We start from the raw sequence: 21,147 nt of genomic DNA, 5'->3' as shown, positions 1-21,147 counted from the left end.
GTAGTTTTAAGCAGTTTTCTTTGGGGCTACACAGCAGCAGCCCAGTATCCCCCCCTGGCCCTCAACTTAGCTGATCTGTCCATGAACCAGGCCCAGGCTTTGCCAGGAACCTCAGTGCGGCGAGGCCTCCAAGAAATTTGAGGGCTGGCCTGGACCCTGCATCTGAATCAACACATCTGGGGGACGACTAGCCACTTAATGGCTGGTGGACGACTTCCCTGGAGGTACCACTGCCACGTAATAAGGGACGCTTGTTAGGCCATGCCCACGTTGTTGGTGTTCTCATTTCTGACCCATCTCATGGGATGGACCCCAGGTAGAGCCACGCTTTGCTGTGTTGGCCTGTCCGTGGGCACTAGCTCTGGGTAACAAGCCAGTAACGGTCTCTCACTTGGGGTATTCCAGGTCCTGATGACAGGCGAGGGCCACGTCCAAAACCCTAGAGAACCAGTGTCCCATGGCCACGTCCTTTTGCTGCAAAACTCAGTCTGCATGTCAGTCACTGACCCGTGTAGCTCAAATGGCGAGTAAGGGTTGACCCAAGTGGAAGGGCAGTCTGTACTGTTGGATTGTTTGTTTGTTTTTCTAAAAAAATACAAATATACATCTATCTATCTGTCATCTATCTATCTTAGTGACCTCAACACCCAGTGCAGGGCTTGAACCCATGACCCTGAGATCAAGCATCGCAGGCTCTTCTGACTGAGCCAGCTAGGTGCCCCTGGATTGTTTTCTTAAGCATCATGTTTGTCTGTACTAGTTCTTTGATCAAGACCGTGATCTTCCCTTCTACCCCTTCCCTTTCCCTGGAGTCCTGTACTACTTTATTGATTATTGATAACACATGACTAAGCTGAGAGAACAAGGTGGACTCCCAGTGGTCCACTCAGCCCACCACCATTGTTCTAATCATGGCGTTTCCCCACTGGGAACATCCCTTACAGTGTACAGAAGCATGAGATGTACTTAACACACCTATTCCCACAATACATTCAGTAGTATCCATGACAACCATTGGAGTGTGTATTGGCTCAAAAAAGGTCACCCATGGTAATCGTTAACTTTATGGGTCCTCTTGGCTAGGTTATGATGTTTGGTGAGACACTGGTCTAGATATTGCCATGAAGGTATTTTGTGGGTGTGATTAACATTTAAATCAGTACCCCTTGAGTAGAGCAGTTTACCCTCCATGATGTGGGTGGGTGGGCCTCATCAAATCAGTTAATGGCCTTAAGTGAAAAGACTTAATGTCCCCAGAAGAAGAAGAAGGAACTCTGCCTCCAGACTGCCTTCAGACTGAAGACTACAACATCACCTCCTGCTGGAATTTACAGCCTTCTGGCTTGCCTTATAAATTTCAGACTTGTTAGCCCCACAATTGCATGAGCCAGTTCCTTAAAATAAATCTCTCTTTATATATACATATACCCCAGTGGTTTTGTTTCTCTAAAAAGGCCTGATTAATACACCCACAAAATTATATCAGTCCATTGTCCAATTTGAGAGTCATTTCCAAATCCAGCTGAGGTAATTTTTCAGCCATGCCCATGGGTATTTCTCAGCATCCTAGTGACTTGTGGCCAGAGTCCAAAAAGGCTGAAAAATTCTGACAGCCTTGGTTGCCATCAAGTCCCCAGCCCATCTTAGCCAGTGAGTGCATAAGAACCCTGGTCCTCCTTAGGGAAGGAGGGACTTGGGTCTCTGCCCTAGTCCTGTTTATTCTTGAAAGGGGTAAGATCTGGGGGGAGGGGCGGGGTGGAGGCACTGGATCAGCAGGGCTCCAAACTGCACAAACCTTAGCAAGGGCATCTCGATCCTCTTGGCCGTCCTCCTGTTTGTCCACAGTAAGTGCCAGTGGTAACTGGGGATTCTTCTCTGTTACAACCTGGGTCTTTCAGTTTTGTAGCCCTCTCATGGCCTGGTAGCGAGAGAGAATTTCCTTCCTGGATAAACTCTCAGTCTCCAATTCAGTGTCATCCTGGCATAATAACCAGGTCCATATGATCCTACATTCTGGATGCCTGTATTCCTATGTTGTCCCCGTGTGTTCGTTTGCGAGGGCCGCCATAACAAAGGACCCCAAGCCAAGTGGCTTAAACAACAAAGATGTACTGTCGCACGGTTCTGGAGGCCAGAAGCCCTGGATCAAGGTGTTGGCAGGGTGGGTTCCTTCTAAGGGCTGTGCAAGGAGGATCTTTTCCAGGCCTCTTTTCTTGCCTGGTAGAAGAGTTGTCTTCATGTTCACCTGCCATTCTCCCTGTATGCGTGTGTGTCTGCATCCAAATTTCCTTTTCTTAGGACACCAGTCATAATGGATTTGGGCCCACCCTTGTGTTCACTGGATTACTTCTTTATTCTGTCTTAAAACAAGGTCACGTTCTGAGGTACTGCATGTTGGGACTTCAACATATGAATTTGTGTGGGGGGGGCACATTTCAATCCATAACACCCCCCCTTAGCCTGAGGGGCATTGACCTTGCTCTCTGTCTAGGCTTCCATTCTGGGAAGTTTGTTTCCCAGAGATGAATAGTTTTCCAGAGTCTGTCTTTGGGGTGCAAGAGCAGATTTAACTGTCCCCTAAAGCCTGATGGTGCCCCTTGAACAAACAACTCAATCTAACCATAAGTGACTATCTGATCATCCAGGCACTCATGTTTTCCACTATAAATCCAGCTGTGGTTACAGCGTCCCAAGAGAAGTTATGGTTTCCTCCCTTGTCATCCCTGGGTGCTTATCAGATGATGGTTTCATTATGCGTGGAAGGACCCAGTGCAACAAGCCCTGATCAGTCTTCACCTGTCCTTCCTCCATCACCTAAGGAATTTGTGTTCATGGCCAGGGTGTCTAAGGAGCATGGGGTTGGTCATTAGGTGACATGTTGATTTCCATTCCTTCTCATCCGGCGGAACTGGTGTGGCTTTCTTATCTACTACCTGGTGCAACCAAATTTCCAGAGTCTCATTAGGCTTTTGCCCAAATTGCTCCCTAATTTCTCCTTTCCTGCTCATTTTAAGAGGAGACTTCAGTACATCTCTGGGGAACTGACTGCCCTTGATGACAGGGGGTATTTTACACCTAGCCACAGCCACCTGTCCGATGGAAACAGTGTTGCTTTCCTTGGTGATAAGGAACAACTGTGGAATGCTTTTTAAACATTTTATGGGCCCCTCTCCCCTTTTGCTCTAAAAACCAACACAACTCACCAGGGCTCTCGGGAACCATGCTTAAGAACCTTTTGTCACCTTGTCACTAAACACATCCACCAGGTCTGCTACTGCCTACCAGGATCCTATTGCAGTCTTCGCGAGTTGGCCTGTGGGGTCTCACTGTCTATTTCCTAAAAGGATGCTGTGACCTCATCAGCTTTGGTGAGGAGGGTTTAAAAACCCCATGTAAGTCCATCTGTCAGGAGCAGTGGAGTGACACCCCGGGTACTGTGGTTCTTTTTTGCGGGAGCAACTTTTTTTAAAGAAGATTCATTTATTTATCTGGCAGAAAGAGAGACAGAGAGAGCGCACAAGCAGGGGGAGTGGCAGGCAGAGGGAGAGGGAGATGCAGGCTCCCCGCTGAGCAAGGACCCCCCCCCCCCCGGGATCATGGCCTGAGCCGAAGGCAGGCGCTTAACTAACTGAGGTACCCAGGTGCCCCGCAGGGGCAACTTTTATATCAGGAATATACCGCTTTTTAGTTGGTAAAAGACAGCAGTTTTTCTCTGACTGCTAGAGGGATTCCATGCTGTCACTTTACCAACATTGTTGCCAAAACTACTTGGCAAGCAGACTCTGAATCTTACTGGTCATTCCTACTGAGACCTTCAACTTGCCAACCAACAAGACATCATTATACAATGAAAAGTTGAGACATCAGAGGAATGTTTGTAACACCTTAGGAACACTGTCAGGGAGACGTCTCAATACTGGTCACACATTTTGCAACAGTCTGTAGGAGGAATCGCCTTGGGGACCTCTCATGGAAGGACTTTTCCCTTTTGTTCTCTCTTGGAGGCCATTCTTATCCCAAACCATCAGTCGCTTTTTACGGAAGCACAGACCAAGGGGTTTAAGTCAGGCACTTCAGTGAGCAGTGGCTGGAAGGTCAGGGGAGAAGGGGCAGCGCAGGGGGACAGCTCCAACAGAAGGACAGCTTTGCAGTTAATTTCAATTTTCAGTGGCCTTTGTTTTTTTTTTTAAGATTTATTTATTTGAGAGAGAGAGTGCGTGAGAGTGAGCGGGAGGGGGGTGTGAAGGGAGGGGCAGAGGGAGAGAACTCAAGCAGACTTCCCATTGAGCATGGACCTCCCTCTGGGGCTCCATGTCATGACCCATGTGAGATCATGACCTGAGCCAGAATCATGAGTTGGAAGGTTAACTGATTGAGCCACCACAATGCCTTTTCAGTAGCCTTTTATTAACAGGATGGATAGGACAGTGGGAAGACCCCTACTCCTCTGCCTTCTCTCCCCTACCTTGGCCCATGCCATCCACCAGTGGGAGGACCCTTCCCTGCCCGCCCCCCCCAACACACACTTAACCCAGAACATGTGCTCCTAGATCATGGGTTCTGCTTTGTCTCCAAACCTGACCACGTCCCAGTTCTCTAAAAGGGCATTGTAACCTTAGCAGCCCCATGTTAGGCACCAAATGTGTCCAGTTCACTCTTTAGACAAGGCAAGGCCAAGACATAACCGATTTTTCTGGTAAAGATGTCACGGGCCACATTTAGATTTCGACAGTTCATTACTTACATAGTCAGTGAAAAGAAGAATAAGCCAAAGGTGCCAGCTCCCCAAGATCCTTGTCCCACACATGCAGAAGGACAACCCTGAAACAAAAGGGGTACCCCATGGTGGAAGTGCCCCTTCTAGATTTCAGCTAGGGGGCGTTATATTTTGCAGCTCTTTCCTGAGGGATGCGGGGCAGAAAGCACACATCAGAGCCTGGAGGAGAAGCTGTAGGTCTCCTGACGGCCTCCCAGGGGACATAGGGAGGCAAGTGCTAGGTGTCCTTGTGGAGGCTCCTGGTCGGCCTCCTGTCCTCCGGTGTCCCAGGAGGGTCACAGGGCATTCAGCCCAAAGACCCAGGGAAGGCTGGGTTCCAGCCTTTGTGTGTATAGATACACACAAGGTCGGGAGGGTGCCATAGTGAAGCTGTCATCCAGTAAAGTGACAAAGCCTGTTAGTGTTGGGGCTGGAACTAGAACAAAATCTCCTGCCAGGCAGTCCCTGCTCCCTGCACTGATCCTGCCAGCTGTGGATGAGAGAAAAACACACAACAGCAACAGGCTCTTTTTTGCTCTAAAAAGTACTCTTGTTTTTTGGAAAAAATCACATAAATAAGAGTATGTGCTAATTATTTATGACTGCATACCACCTGTAGGAGAAAATGTCATTTCGACATGGCTGACGTAATTTTCAGATATTAAACAATATTCTGCACACATTAACGTGTGTTTATTGTAGAGAAATCAGAAGATATAAAGACACAAAAAGAAGAAAATCCAAAACTTCCATAATCCCCAAACCCTGCACAGGTCACAGTGCCTTGTGCACATAGGTGCTTGATAAACATTTGTGAAATGAATACATAAATACAGACACCTGATCTTAGTGATAAGTAAGCATTATCCCTGTTTGCTTATCCTTGGTGAATAGATTTCCACACTTTCCCCGATGTGTCATCAACATTTATATATATTTTTTTAAATGAAAGCACACCATATACTCTCTTTGGTAAACCTGCCCTTTATTAAAAATAAATATGGGGGCACCTGGATGGCTCAGATGGTTAAGCAACTGCCTTCGGCTCAGGTCATGATCTCAGGGTCCTGGGATCGACCCTGCGTCGGGCTCCCTGCTCAGTGGGGAGTCTGCTTCTCCCTCTCCCTCTGCCCCTCCTCCATGCTCATGCTGTCTCTCTCTCTCTCAAATAAATAAAAAAAAAAATCTAAAAATAAATAAATATGCATACCTTTCTATATCAACAAACACTTCTATAATAATTTTTTTTTTAAAGATTTTATTTATTTATTTGACAGAGAGAGACACAGCGAGAGAGGGAACACAAGCAGGGGGAGTGGGGGAGGGAGAAGCAGGCTTCCCGCCGAGCAGGGAGCCCGATGTGGGGCTCGATCCCAGGACCCCGGGGTCATGAACTGAGCCGAAGGCAGACGCTTAACGACTGAGCCACCCAGGCGCCCTATAATAATTTTTAATGGCTGAATAGTGTTCTAGTGTATAGCTTCACCAGAATTTGCTGAACCTTACTGTTATATATTTAGATTTTTTTTTTATTTGTAAAGCTTTCACAGATATATCTATCATTAAATATCATGCCCATCCTGAATTAGTTCTGCAGAATAAACCCCTAAAATGGAATTGTTGTGTAAAAGATTTTGTTCAGAGGTTTGGTATGTATCACCTGCCAAATTGTCCTTTGGGAAAGTTGTAAACACAGTAGTTTAGCACAACAGAGGGCATTTTCAGAGACTCTGCCACTATGTTCTTCCCGGAACAAATAAACAGACCCACAAATATCCCCCAAAGCTTGATCCTTTGTCCTGGGTTAGGAGCTGACAGCAGAAAGGAACGGTTGGTCTGATTCTCTTTCCTCCTTGATCTACAAGAGAGAAAACCTTGGAGGCAAGGAAGAACCAACTCAAGGGAACATTCCTTAGCCTCTTTCTGTTCTCTCTTTTCTGAGGGGCAATTTTTTGTTCACAGCAGGTTCTTGCTGAGGCTCTGGAGGCTTTTTTTTTTTTTTTTTTTTTTAAGTAGGCTCCACACCCAGAGTGGAGCGCAACCTGGGGCCTGAATTCATGACCCTGAGCTCAAGACCTGAGCTGAGATCAAGAGTCAGTTGCTTAACCAACTGAGCCACCCAGGTACCCCTGAAGGTTTTAAATATCACAAACTTGGGTGCCTGGGTGGCTCAGTTGGTTAAGCGACTGCCTTCGGCTCAGGTCATGATCCTGGAGTCCCTGGATCAAGTCCCGCGTCGGGCTCCCTGCTCGGCAGGGAGTCTGCTTCTCCCTCTGACCCTCCCCCATCTCATGTGCTCTCTCTCATTCTCTCTCTCTCAAATAAATAAATAAATTCATTAAAAAAAAATATCACAAACTTCTGGGCTTTTTGTTTTGTTTTGTTTTAGGGGAAATTCACATAATACAATTAATCATTTTAAAGTGAACAATTCAGTGGCATTTAGTGTATTCTCAGTGTTATGAAACCACTACATCGCCCTAATTTCAAAACTTTTTCAATACCCCAGAAAAACACCCTGTCACCAATCAGTCTCTCCTCATTCCTCTCTCCTACTGCCCCTTGATAATCATTAATCTGCTTTCTGTCTCTATGGATTTGCCCATCCAGATAAATCATAAAAAGGATCATACAGGGGTGGCTGGGTGGCTCAGTCGATTAAGCGTCTGACTCTTGATCTCAGCTCAGGTTTTGATCTCAGGGTCATGAGTTTAGGCTCAGCATTGGGCTTCATGCTGGTGTGGAGCTTACGTTAAAAAAAAAAAAAAAGGATCATTCAGTAAATTACCTTTTGTGTCTGACTTCTTTCACTTAGCACATGTTTTTAAGATTCACCCAAATTGTAGCATGTATCATATTTTATTCCTTTTTATGACTGAATAATATTCCATTGTATGTGTAGACCACAATTTGCTTATTTACTCATCAACTGATGACATTTGCGTTGTTTCCACCTTTCAACTATTATGAATAATGCTGCTGTAAACATTCGTGTCCAAGTCTCTGTGTGGCATATGTTTTCATTTCTCTTGGGCATATACTTAGCAGTGGAATTGCTGGATCATATGGTAATTCAATGTATAACCTTGGAGACCTGCCAAATGGTTTTCCAGAGCATCTGCACCATTTTTACAATTCCAGTGTACAAGGGTTTCAGTTTCTCCACATGCTCACCAAAAACTTGTTATTTTCTGTTGTTTTGGATTAAAGCCATCTTAGTCAGTGTGAAATGGTATCTTATTGTGGTGTTGATTTGCATTTCCTTAATGACCAATGGTGTTGAATGTCTTTTCATGTGCTTATTGGCTATTTGTGTGTCTTCTTTGGAGAAATGTCAAATCCTTTAACCATTTTAAAATTGAGCTGTCTTCTTATTGTTGGTTTTTTTAAGACTTCTTTGTATATTCTGGATATCAAACTCTCATCAGACATATGATTTGCAAATATTTTCTCCCATTCTATTAATGGTCTTTTCACAGTCTTGATAATATCTTTTGATGTGCAAATATTTTAAATTTTTATGAAGTCCTGTTTATCTTTTGTTTTTCTTTTATTGCTCATGCTTTTAGTGTCAAATTGAAGAATCTGTTGCCAAATCCAAGGTCATGAATATTTGCCTCTATGTTTTGTTCTAAGAGTTTTAAGTTTTAGCTCTTATATTTAGGTTGTTGACCCATTTTGAGTTAATTTTTGTATGTGAAGGGAAGTAGGGGTCCAACTTCATTCTTTAGCACTTGGTTATCTAGTTGTTTCAGCATCATTTGTTGAGGAGGCTCTTCCTTCTCTCTATTGAATGGTCTTGGCACTCTTTACAAAAATCCATTCACCATAGATGGTGAACTGTCAGTTCTTATCCATTGGTGTATATGTGTATTCTTATGCTACTGCCACACTGTTTTGATTATTGTAGCTTTGTAGTAAGTTTTAAAATTAGGAGGTGTAAATCTTCTAATTTTGTTTTTCTTTTTCAGTATTTTTTTTGTCTAGTCAGGGCCTTGATTTTCCATTTCTACAGAAAAGGTCATTGGCATTTTGGTGAAGATTGGATTGCATCTGTAGACTTTGGGGAGTACTCCATCTTAACAATATTAAGTCTCCCTATCCATGAACATGGGATATCTTTCCATTTATTTAGTTCTTTAATTTCTTTCAGCAATGTTTTGTAGCTTTCAGTGTACAAGTGTTTCACCTCCTTGGCTAAATTTATTCCTAAGTATTTTATTCTTTTGGATGCTCTGTATTAGTCTTCTCTGGCTGCTATAACAAAATATGACAGGTAATAATAAGACACCAAAATATGGGTGTCTTAAACAATATAAATTTATTTTCTCACAGTTCTGGAGGCTGGAAGTCTGAGATCAGGGTGCCAGCATGGTTGGTTTCTGGTGACAGCTTTCTTTCTGGCTTGTAGACGGCCACCTTTTCCCTGTGTCCTCACATGGCCTTTCTTGGTGTCTGCGTGCAGAGAGAGAATGCTCTCTGATGTCTCTTCTTATGCGGACACTAATCCTATTGGATCAGGGACTCACTCTTATTTAATCTTAATTACTTGTTTAATCTTACTTCCTTAGAGGCTCCATCTCTAAATACAGCCACACTGGGGGGCTAGGGCTTCACCATATGAATTCCCCCAAACACAAATATTCAGTCCAGAACAGATCCAATCCTGAATGGAATTATTTTCTTAATTTCCTTTTCAGATAACTCTTCCAGGCTTTTACAACTAGTGGCCACTCCTTTGGAGCCACTGTTACCAGTTTCCTGTGAATCTCCTTCCCCACCTCCTTTCTGTGTGTCTTTGTTTCTGTCTGCAACTTGTGTTGTCTGCAACCTTTTTTCTCCACCTGATTTATTGACAACTGTTAAACAATAAGTGTCTAAAATGTGCCTAGTGGTATGTCAAGCAATATGGGAAGCAATAAAGAAGTATGACGTGGTTCCTGCCCTCGAAGATTTTCCATCTAGTTGAGGAGACAAGACATAACTAGGGAGTAATTTATAAGCAACTCCACTGTGTGGCTCATGCATTAAGATGTAAACTCTGTAAGGGTAGGTGTTCCTGCTGTGCTCACAGTTGTATCCTCAGCCCCGAGATCAGTATAGAAGGAAAGGACATGAGCTCAATAAATGAATGTTGAGTGAATTCATCACTCTCCCCCTTCAGAATCTCACTTGGTGGAAGCTACCCCTCCCATTCATCCTGGAGGATGATCCCTAGGGGACTGTGTTCTGCAGAGTGGCACTTGGACAAGGATTTATCTGAGAACCTTGAGGCTCTCTAACTGGCTCAGGTTACGGCCTAATGGTAGGTTCACAGACACAGCTCACTCTTTCAGCAAGTATTCTGGTGTCTTTCTAAAATAAGTTCTTACATAAATAGATCCCAGTTAAGTTCCACTGAGTAAACTGAGAAGAGGAACATGAAAGAAGAGGGAAGAAAGCATAGCTTACGCAAAGGGGGGAATGTCTCAGAAACCTGGAAATTGACAGCCAGGGAGAGGTGCCAGAGGCTTTGGATTCCGGAGAAGAAGCCAGTCCCCAAGTAAATGATGATTGCTCTAGTCTTTTAAAACATGAATTTTTTTTTCTGATTCCAAGATCATGGAAGAACATCTGAAAAGCAAATTACAGTATAAAGAAGGAAGTAACCTATCTACAAACCATGACTTAACGATAACCCCTTTTGCATTTTTATAAAACTGTTGCATGTAATTGTATTTGAACTTAACACAAGGAAAAGAAACCAAACTTCAGATAAGTATTTTTTTCAAAATGAGATATTGTTTCTTAAGAAGAGTCCTCTAAAATTAAGGAATTAGAGTCGTATTAAAAGGTTGGGGTTACAAAACAACAGCAAATAAACAAACCACCACCAACAACAACAAAAAGGTTGGGGTTATTGTGGAGGTTCTCAACCTGCGTGGTTTTGCCCCTCTGGGGACATTTTGGCAATGTCTGGAGATGTTTTTGATTGTCACAACTTGGAGGGCAGAGAGATGCTCATGGGTAAAGGCCAAGGATACTGCTAAACATCCTACAGTGCACAGGACAGTCCACCACAATAAAGAATCATCCAGCCCCAAATGTCAGTAGTGCAGTGAGGAACCCTGATTTATTGCATAGTTATGTTGGTTTTAAATAATGCATATTTTTAAAGGGCCTAAGTTTGTTTCTGGTTAGTAGGACATAGTCAGTTTTCTCAGGGATCAGTAGAGTAAGTGGTTGAGAGCATGACCTCCATCTAGGTGGTCTTAGTTTGAATTCTGACTCCTCTGCTTCCCAGTAATGTGACCTTGGGCAACCTCCTTGGGCCTGAGTTCCCTCATCTACAAAATTGTGGTAACGTTACACCCCCTCATACAGCTGTAGTGAGGACTGAATTTCTAACTAAGTAAAGTACTTGGAACGGTGTCTGGTTTATGCTAAGCTCCATGGAAATATTTACTGTTATTATCATTATTATTATGTCATTAATATCATTAATGAATCAACTGGAAACACAAATTAAAATTTACATTTAGGATAATTCTCCTAAGGGATTCAGTACAGGAAAACAGACATATAAGGACTTTCATTTTTTTTTTTTTTTTTAAGAGCCAGAGAGAGAGGGGTTGCACAGAGGGAGAGGGAGAGAAAGAATCCCAAGCAGGCTCCACACCCATTGCAGAGCCCATCGTGAGGCTCAATCCCACAACCCTGAGATTTTGACCTGAGCTGAAATCAAGAGTTGGAACATAACCAACTGGGCCACCCAGGCGCCCCCATATAAGTACTTTTAAAAAATGGAACCTTTACGAGAAATAAACAAAGTGAATAAAGCTAGGGCCCCGTTACAAATCTAAGGAGTATATACATGAATTGAGAGGTTTGGCAAGCCTTTCCTGCTTTCTGGAATTACCTGATCAATGGCAGGTGACTCATTATTTCACAAGGCACTTTCTTTTTTTCCCTTTAGATTTGAAAAAGTTGAATTCATTCTCATAGTTCAAAACTCAAAGCAATATGACAAGATATACATCATGCAGTCTTGCCTCTCACTGCCATCCCGTCCACCCGCCCATAGGTAGTAACTTTAGTTAGTTTCTGATGTATTAACCCAGTGTTTCTTTATAAAAGCAAATGTAAATGCTGTATATTCTTATTTGGCCCCCCTTTCTTAGACAGCAGATATCATACTTTTCCATTTAACAGTCTACCTTGGTTATCTGTCTTTCCACATTACGATCCATCGTTCCATATTATTACACCAGAAGCCGCTTCATCCTCTTTTAAGGTGACATAGTATTCCATTATGTAGACATCCATCCTCCATGTAGGTTTGTGTCATTTTAAACTCCCACCAGCAATGTATGAATATGCCTGTTTTTCTCCAAGAATCACTAATTTCCAGACAACCATCTGTTCAAAACCAGACCACACTGGCAGGCATTACTGGGAGGTAGAAGTGGGAAACAAAACTAAAAAGATGTTGGGGGTTTGTCGAGGCTGTTTTCCTAGAACCTGACAGAATCAGCTGTTAGTTCAGGACGGATTCTGGACAACTCAGTAGTATATTGAGGGCAATCGGGTCACATTGGTCCTGGGAGAATCTAGTTTTTAATGTCAATAGTAAAACCCAGGAAGATTGCTGTTTTTCTGGACCAGGAGCTGGGTGAAGTTTCTTTCTATGGTTTGAATGAAAGATCTCTTTTCTATAATTTAACACATCTTTTACAGAAATGCTTTGGTCTAATTTCTGTACTGGAGCAGATTCTGATCCTCTTAACATCTTTTCAGTAACAAATTATGAAAGATGAAGTACCTGGGAAAACACTATGTTTCATATTCTTTAAGTTTATAGGTGTAACTTAGCCAGTAAATTTAGCCTCAGTTATTTGTGGATTCTTCTTAAGTTTTACCCCCCAAGCCCAAAATATATTTATTTCCCTCCTCATTTTCAATAACTCTAAAAACATTATACTCATGTCAATTTCATAGATGCTATGGGTATCAATTGTCAAGTGCTTTAGAAATTCTAAGATAAAATATTTGAGAATCATATTACTTAACACAGTTAATAAATTGTTTTATTTAAAAAAAATTCATACCAGGGTGCCTGGGTGGCATAGTCGGTGTAAGCGCCTGACTTTTGGTTTTGGCTCAGGGTCCTGGGATCAAGCCCCTCATCGGGCTCTGAGCCCAGCATGGAGTCTGCTTGAGATTCTCTCTCTCTCTCCCTCTGCCCCTCCCGCTTGTACTGTCCCTCTCTCTCAAAATAAATAAATAAATAAATAAATAAATAAATAAATAAATAAAAATCATACCACAAAGTATACTTCATATTTGAATCTTGGCTTTCTCATTCAGCTTCTTGTTGTTCCTGGAGTTTCTGTTGTGTTTCTTTTTTCTTATTGATTATATGAGATACTTATCTTTAGCTCATTGACAGCAAGCTGCATTAGATTTAAATGCTTCTATGAAGGAGCTGTAGGCATTCTATTATACCTCACTAAAGGGTTCAATTTCTCTAAGATCTCAGACCCCAAACATCTATACCTCAATACAGACCCCAGTTTGCCACATATCCCATTTTTTTTAAATTTCATTTCTCCAAGGACTTCAACTCCACCAGTTCTACCAGATGCTTGGTGCTCTCAGTGTTCTAACTCCTGTGTACCCATTTTTTTCGGAGTTCTCCTTTGAGAACCACAGGCCATCCTAGTGCCTACCTCCTATAGAACGTGCTTTGGCCCAGCCCACTTACTCTGGTGTGACTATCAGATACTCCCTGATCGCATCTCCTCTCTAGTAAATGCCTGCCTGGATAGGCCATGGTTATTCAGCTTTGGTTGAACCCCACAGGTGCTGAACAAGGCCAAGTATGGTCCAATGTGGGTAACCCGCATAGGGCCTCAGACCCATGTGAACCTGGCCAGTGCCCCCCTCCTGGAGCAAGTGATGCGGCAAGAGGGCAAGTACCCAGTACGGAACGACATGGAACTATGGAAGGAGCACCGGGACCAGCAGGGCCTGGCCTATGGGCCCTTTACCACGTGAGCTGGGGCCTGAAGGGACTGGTGCAAGGCCTCAGGGCCAGGCCCAAGGACAGTGGTATTGGGAAGCCAGTGGATAATGGGCAGAGTGGGCTCTCCCTGCATCCTCTGAGCCTGATACTCAGTCTAGAAAGCAGTGGTTGGGATGGGCTGAAGCCCAGGGACCATTCATTATCTTTTCCATTAGTATATTGTATAACTTTGGACAAAGGAATAATTTCCTTCTTCCTTGGCCTTATGTTTCTCATATGTAAAATGGGAAGTTTGGAGTGGAATATCTCCAAACTATCTCTAGGACTTTTCCAGCTCCATTATTCTCCATTGTAGTTGAAAATATACCAACTTGAATCATAATAGGACGTATCTGTTTATAGTTGAAAAAACATCATCACCATACTAGTTAGGAAGGCTGAATTTAACTTTAAAAATATTTCCTAAATTATGTATTATAGGTTTGTTGTTGGATATAACTTTCACAGATGCTCTCCATACACAGACAGATGTAGGTTTCTGCCTTGAATTTACACCCAGAAAAGTTAAGATTATTTTCGCAGTGACAAATTCAAGGATGGGCTGAATGTGTTATATATGCATATGCCAATTGAGGTAAACCATTGAGAATCATTGGTGATGAACCATTCCTGATGCTACAGGTTGTAACTGGGTGTATTAGAGGGTTTTTAAAAAATTGTTTTTTATTTTAATCCCAGTATTTTTCACATACAGTGTTATATTAGTCTCAGATGTACACTATAGAATGATTCAACAATTCTACGCAGTGCTCATCAGGATAAGTGTACTCTTTAATCCCCATCACCTCTTTCACCCTATTACAGATTTCTTTTTGCTGTAGTATGTTAACAGAGCTCCAAAAATAATGAAAGACTTATTTTCCCTAGTTGCTTGACATCTCATGCTTTCATCATTTCTTAAGGGATTAAAGTTGATCCTGATGGTGGTTATCGTAGCAGGACCAATGATAGTAGCTAAGCAGGTGTTAATAACATGCCAGGTATCAGGCTAGTCTCTTTACATTTATCATTTCATTTTATTCTCACAACAAGTCCCTGAAGTAGATAGTGTAATTATCCCCTTTTATAGATGAAGAAACTGAAGCCTGGAGAGGTTTTGGCATCACTTGTCACTAGTAAGTGGTGGAATAGATCTCTCTGATTCTGAAAGTTAAGAACTTAATGCCTTGATACTTTTGGAAAGGAAGCAAACCGGTTGGAGGGTGCATTTCATCTGTCTTTGATGCCTCTATGTTCATTCTCCCATCGCATATTTGTGTCTTTTTTGTGGTTCCTTCACAGGTGGACAGTTTCAGAACTGCAGCAATTAATGAGCCCTTTATTCAAAGTTACGAAGAGAATCGAGCGTCTGGTCCTTCCAGAGCTCTTTAACTTGATGTCTGGCCCTGAGGGCAGGACTTGGGTCTTAGGTTTTCACCAGGTCAGGTCACCACTAGAGTTGATGGCTCAGGATTTAGAATTGGAGCTGAACATTATGTATACCCCTAGTTATCTATTTATAGTTTTTCACTCTACAGCCAATTTCCTAATTATATGATACCATATATGTGTATTTTAAAGCTATTTTGCTAACCAATGATAAGTTCTTTTTGCTTTACATATATAGAGATGTGTGTGTATATATATACATTTTTTTAAAATCTCATTTTATGAAGCATTTTTCTCCCAGGAAATATTTTAACAACCACAGAAATGTTCTCATTTAAATTCTGCAAATCTGATTGCTGCTATTGGGAGAATTTTTTCCTCTTGGAGAAGCACCCACACCCTGAAGTTCCAGTAAATGAGTCTATTCTGGTTTTTGTTTCTTTTTCAGCAGCACTTTCAGTTGACCTTTTTGCAGCTTTTCCCAACATAACAAAGAAAACTCCTGAGGTTTGAGGTTCATTTAAATAAATACTTTTCTAAATAAAAACCCCCCGATTCTTGCTGTAAGCCTTTTTAATATCTTTTTTTTTTTTTTAAGATTTTATTTATTTGACAGAGAGAGGAAAAGAGGCACAAGCAGGGGGAGTGGGAGAGGGAGATGCAGGCTCTCCGATGAGCAGGGAGCCCGATGCGGGGCTCGAACCCAGGACATGGTCCTGGGATCATGACCTGAGCCAAAGGCAGACGCTTAACCCACTGAGCCACCCAGGTGCCCCTAATATCTTTCTTTCTAAAATACCTTATTGGTTTTTACAATTCAAAAGTAATGTTTATTGTAAAAAGTTCAATAATAAAATATTGTCTCCCTACCGCCCACTCCCATCCCATTCTTCTAAGTAATCCTGACAGTTTGGTGGGTATTCCCTACATTATGTGGAAACAATCGAATATACATATGGATCTATAGGGTTTCCTTTCTTCTTTCTAAAATTGGGCCATATTGTACTTACTACTGTACAGCTAGCTTTTACAAAACTGACCCATGCCCAGCTTGCTTAGGGAAGGTAACAGGTTTGGGGGACAGCTGTGGGTGGGGACAGTCCCTGCACCTGAAGCCCCCTGTGGGAAGCATGTTCCCACCCTCGTGAGCATCCCTGTCTAACCAGGGTGGGGACCCAACCCCCTCACTGGATGACTGTAGCAAGAGGACCTGGGGCATCAGCCTGGTGGGTCTCCCTGTCCGTTTGGCTCACTGAGCCAAGCAGAGCATGAAGGTCCAGAATCTGAGCTTCTCAGGAACCCTGATTTGCTCCTCCTTTATTCCTCATCCTCCACACAGAAGGACTGGAACGATTGCACTTCCTCCTCATTTCACATACAGAAGATTCTGGAGTTGTATCAACCTAAGATAATCATAGTCAACATTCATTAAGCATTCACCATGTGCCAGGCTCTGATCTAAGCACTGTAATCGTCCAAAGAACCCTACCAAGATAGGCATGCTTATTATTCCCATTTCACTGAAGGGGAAACTGAGGCACAGAGGAGTTAGGTCGCCTGCCTAAGGTCACTCAGCCAGTAATCATCAGACCTGTCATTTGGCCCTAGGTAGTCTGGCTCCAGATGCCTACCTTGACTACTTCCACGGTGCTGTAGTGAGACTCTGAAGTTTTGTGATTTGAAGATTCTGGTCTTCGAAGTTCAGTGATTGTATAATTCTAAATCTAGGAGATTTTCCTAGACTCTATTGGGGTCTCAGGGCAGGGGGAAGAATGCATCCCATCTAACCTCCATCAGCTGCTTACAAGTGTGCGCTTCCTCCCTTCTCCATAGGGAAGGACAGCAGTGGTACGAGCTGCGCCACACTCTGAACCAGCGGATGCTGAAGCCGAGGGAGGCTGCGCTCTACACCGATGTCGTGAATGAGGTGATCGATGACTTCGTGGCCCACCTGAACCGGCTGCTGGCAGAGAGTGCCTCGGGGGACCAGGTGTCTGACATGGCTCACCATTTCTACTACTTCGCTTTGGAAGGTACCGTTGTTGGGAGAGGGGCTGGGGTGGGCAGGGGCAGAGGCAGGTTGTGCTCCCCCTCCTCAGCCCCCCTGGATTCCAGGCGCCATGACATTGCTGCCTTTGACGGCCTCTGTGCACCGGCAGCTATTTGCTACATCCTGTTTGAGAAACGCATCGGCTGCCTGGAGCGCCCCATCCCCGAGGACACGGTGGCCTTCGTCACATCTGTCGGGCTCATGTTCCAGAACTCAGTCTATGTCACCTTCCTCCCCAAGTGGACCCGTTCCCTGCTGCCTTTCTGGAAGCGCTATCTGGATGGCTGGAACACCATCTTCTCTTTTGGTGAGGAGGCCGGGGAAGGAAGTGGCGGGGTTAGGGTTGGGGGTGGGGGAGTGGGTTCCAGGGTCTGTACCATCAGCAGTCTCTCCCAGGACCTTCTACCTCATTGCTACCAGCTGTCAGAGTGGCTCTTGGTCCTTGGAGATCATGACTTTTGACCTTGCCCCCCTTTGTTCTCCATTGTCCCTCTAGGGAAGAAGCTGATTGATCAGAAACTCAAGGAGATCGAGATCCAGCTGCAGACCAAGGGGCCAGATGAAGTCCAGATATCTGGCTACCTGCACTTCCTGCTGACCAGAGGACAGCTCAGTACTCATGAGGCCATGGGCAGCCTGCCTGAGCTGCTCCTGGCGGGCGTAGACACGGTGCGTGAGGGGGGCCAGCGAGGAGACCAGGGGCTCCCAGCTCTTATCCTGAACCAATTCCCCATTACCCTCACCTGAGCCTGACCTTCGTCCCTCCAGGTACCTGCTTCTCTCTTTCTGTATCCTAGATGTAGAGCTAGAAGGAAAAAGGCGGGGGGGCTGTCATTCAACCTGGCAGAGGCGGGCAGGGAAGGGTCCTTTTGTAAGAGGGATCCCGTCACCTCCTGGAGCCTCTCTGGGCCAGCTAGAAGTTTCCTCTCCCATCTATTTAAGGTGTAACTTAAATGGGGAGCTCTGTTCTCTCTGTTCCAATCTCCTTGTTGTTAGAGCATGATTCTCCGTCTTGTGGGTCCTCACCCTGCCTGAGTCACGCTCAGCAGGGAGAGTCCCCAGGAGCCCCTGTGTCTGTTTCTGCCATGCTCGTGGCAAATTCATTTTTCGGTGCATGCCCACTCCCCTCCTGCTACCTCACTCGCCTTTTGCCTAGAAATCCCTCCTCACTTCATCTCTCCTTCTGCCTCCCAGACATCCAACACGATGACGTGGGCCCTGTACCATCTTTCAAAGAATCCAGAGATCCAGGCTGCCTTGCATAAGGAGGTGGTGGGTGTGGTACCAGCCGGGCAGGTGCCCCAGCACAAGGACTTTGCCCACATGCCCCTGCTCAAAGCCGTGCTTAAGGAGACCCTGCGGTAGGTGGTGGTTCCCGGGAGCACAGGGTCTATGCGGAGGAGGACTCAGGGACAGGAGTCGGGAGTGGGGGCTGGTGGGCTGGAGCAAGGGCTAGGGCCAGGGGTGAGGTGGGAAGAACTTGGACCTGGGGGACCAGAGGCAAACCTGCACCTTCTTTTCCCTGCAGCCTCTACCCTGTGGTCCCCATGAACTCCCGGGTCATCACGGAAAAGGAGATCGAAGTCAATGGCTTCCTCTTCCCCAAGAATGTGAGTGGGGCTGAAGAGCTGGGATTCCCAGGGCTGCGCTGTAGCCCTAAGCTGATGTGCTGCCCATTCTTGTCCTGCAGACCCAGTTTGTCTTCTGTCACTATGTGGTGTCCCGTGACCCTGACATCTTCCCCCAGCCAGAGAGCTTCCAGCCTTACCGCTGGCTGAGGAAGAGCCAGGCTGCTGCCCTTGGGGTCCAGCATCCATTTGGCTCTGTGCCCTTTGGCTATGGGGTCCGGGCTTGCCTGGGCCGCAGGATTGCGGAGCTGGAGATGCAGCTGCTGCTGTCAAGGGTGAGTGGGGAGAAGCTGCAGGGCTGGTGGAGACCAGGGGGAGGAGCATGTAAAGGAGGGCAGTGGATAGAGATGGCAGATTCTAACGCCCCGCGTGCGTTCTCCCCCAGCTGATCCAGCAGTATGAGGTGGTCCTGGCCCCCGAGACAGGGGAGGTGAGGAGCATGGCCCGCATTGTCCTGGTTCCCAATAAGAAGGTCAGCCTACGTTTCCGGCAGAGGCAGTGCTGAGCTGGGCCGCGCTGGGCCCGTGCCTCCTGGGAGGAGCCCCCTTCTCTCTCCCTGGCGCACTCATTCCTAGCCACTGCTGTGTCTCAGACCAGGAGGGGGAGAAGGTGGCTGCCAGACACCGGAGGTCGAAGAAACTCAGTGCACTTTCTGTAGAACCCTGAGCTTTTGCCACTTTGATCACTTTGAATGTCTCCTTCTCAGATAAAAGGCCACCACCATGTCACATTGCTCTCCTTGGAGAAAATACAGAATAAAGGGACTCGTATTGATAATTGGAGACCTTTGTCATTCTCTTTGATGACCCAGCATCTGAGCCCCTTGCTGTGTTTGGGGAACAGCCTCTCCCCACTTAGGGATCTTGTGGGAGGCAGAGCCCTCTCCCTCTGGAGAAAGTGAGAACACCTGTGCTTTCCTGGACCTTCAGCTGGTGCTGCTGAAGCCCAGCCTGAGTAGGACCTGCAGAACAATCCTCCGGACCCCCAAGAGGGGCCCCCTCGTGCTTTGATATAGGCAGCGCTGCCAGAATGGATGGAGGCGTTCTCGGCTGGATCTTCAGCAACGGCTCCCGGGGCTCCTGTCAGCCTGGGAAGCACCAGCTTGGCCGCCCTCAGGAGCATGAGTGTCGCGAAGCTGTCGCCACAGCTGCTGGCCCCAGTGTGCCTCCGTGTCTCCCGGGTCAGTGCTGCCGGTGGGGAGAAAAAGCGTCCTCCCTGACCCCACTCCTGGCCCATGACTGCCCCTCCCCCCCGCCCCCCGCAAAGCGACAGCGACACAGCGACCTTGGGAGGAGCAGAGGCATGGCCTCTGTCCTGCTAGCACCTTCCACCGACGTCTCACAAACAACCGAGAGGTGGAACCCAGGGCCGGCCTGGAACCCGAGCTGCAGGGCAGTATGGGGATTATAGTTCTCAGCTTTCCAGCCTCTTCAGCACAGGAAGCCGACCAGAAGGCAAGCGGGCTGGCGAGACCGAGAGTACCGCGGGTTTGACGAGGCGATGAGTCCCAGCCTCACAGTCCCAGCCCCGGTGGTACATTTCTGCTGGGTCATAGAAAACTAAAGTCGAATTTCTTATGTTGGTGAGATTAAAAAAAAAAGAAAGATGTCATTGTCCTTATTAAAATCCTTCAGTGGCTTCTCTCAGCCCTGAAGCAAAGTCCTAAGTCCTTACTCTGGCTTGGAAGACTCTGGCACCCTACCCTCCACCCCTACTCCCTGCCCAGAAACCCTTTCCACAGCCTAACCCCAATTCCTTGTATAGACCTGAGCACATTCCGCTCTTTCTGGCCTCAATACTTTGTTCTTAATGTCCCGTCTCCTTGGAACACTCTCTTCAGCAACTGTGATGCCATCCCAGAGAACTTGCTCTTCCTTAGGGCTCAGCTCAAATGTCACTGCCTTTGAATAAGCCTCCCCTGACCTCTCTGGGGGAGCACAAGCACTTCGTGTTCCCCGCCTCCCCCCGCCCCACCCGCCATGTTACAGAACTGAGTGCTCTGCCTGTTGACCGTGTTGGAGACCCGACTGTCTCCCCAACCAGCTGTGCACCCCCTGGAGGGCACAAATCAAGCTCCTTTCAGTTTGGATCCAGGTGACCAACTCTGTGTCTAGCCCGTAGGAGGCGATTAATAAAAGTTTGTTGAATGAGAAGAGGCTGCAATAGTAAGCAGGGGAAGGAAGAAGAGGGGACGATGCAGAGCTTTTCCTACTGAGTCCGGAAATCTGGAGAGTTCGGAGGAATTCCTGATTATAACGGCATAGCTCTTGACCCCACCTGT

At 45.6% G+C, this 21,147-nt stretch overlaps 1 protein-coding gene across 1 annotated transcript in view; it reads left to right on the top strand.

Moving 5' to 3' along the window:
• CYP27A1 (cytochrome P450 family 27 subfamily A member 1) overlaps positions 1 to 19,648 on the top strand; it is a 33,331-nt gene extending 13,683 nt beyond the window's left edge. Inside the window, exons 2-9 of the mRNA XM_006742899.3 lie at positions 13,598 to 13,788; positions 17,022 to 17,221; positions 17,348 to 17,545; positions 17,735 to 17,907; positions 18,433 to 18,599; positions 18,767 to 18,848; positions 18,929 to 19,141; positions 19,252 to 19,648. Coding sequence (XP_006742962.1) covers positions 13,598 to 13,788; positions 17,022 to 17,221; positions 17,348 to 17,545; positions 17,735 to 17,907; positions 18,433 to 18,599; positions 18,767 to 18,848; positions 18,929 to 19,141; positions 19,252 to 19,371 — 1,344 coding nt within the window. The 3' untranslated portion in view covers positions 19,372 to 19,648. The remainder of the gene's footprint in view (positions 1 to 13,597; positions 13,789 to 17,021; positions 17,222 to 17,347; positions 17,546 to 17,734; positions 17,908 to 18,432; positions 18,600 to 18,766; positions 18,849 to 18,928; positions 19,142 to 19,251) is intronic.
• The last annotated feature ends 1,499 nt before the right edge of the window (positions 19,649 to 21,147 follow it).

This window comes from Leptonychotes weddellii, chromosome 3, assembly GCF_054177405.1.
Source record: "Leptonychotes weddellii isolate Sample4059 chromosome 3, ASM5417740v2, whole genome shotgun sequence".
NCBI lineage: Eukaryota > Metazoa > Chordata > Mammalia > Carnivora > Phocidae > Leptonychotes > Leptonychotes weddellii.
Note: the sequence above shows the minus strand (reverse complement) of the source record. Positions and strands in the feature narration are given on the sequence as shown.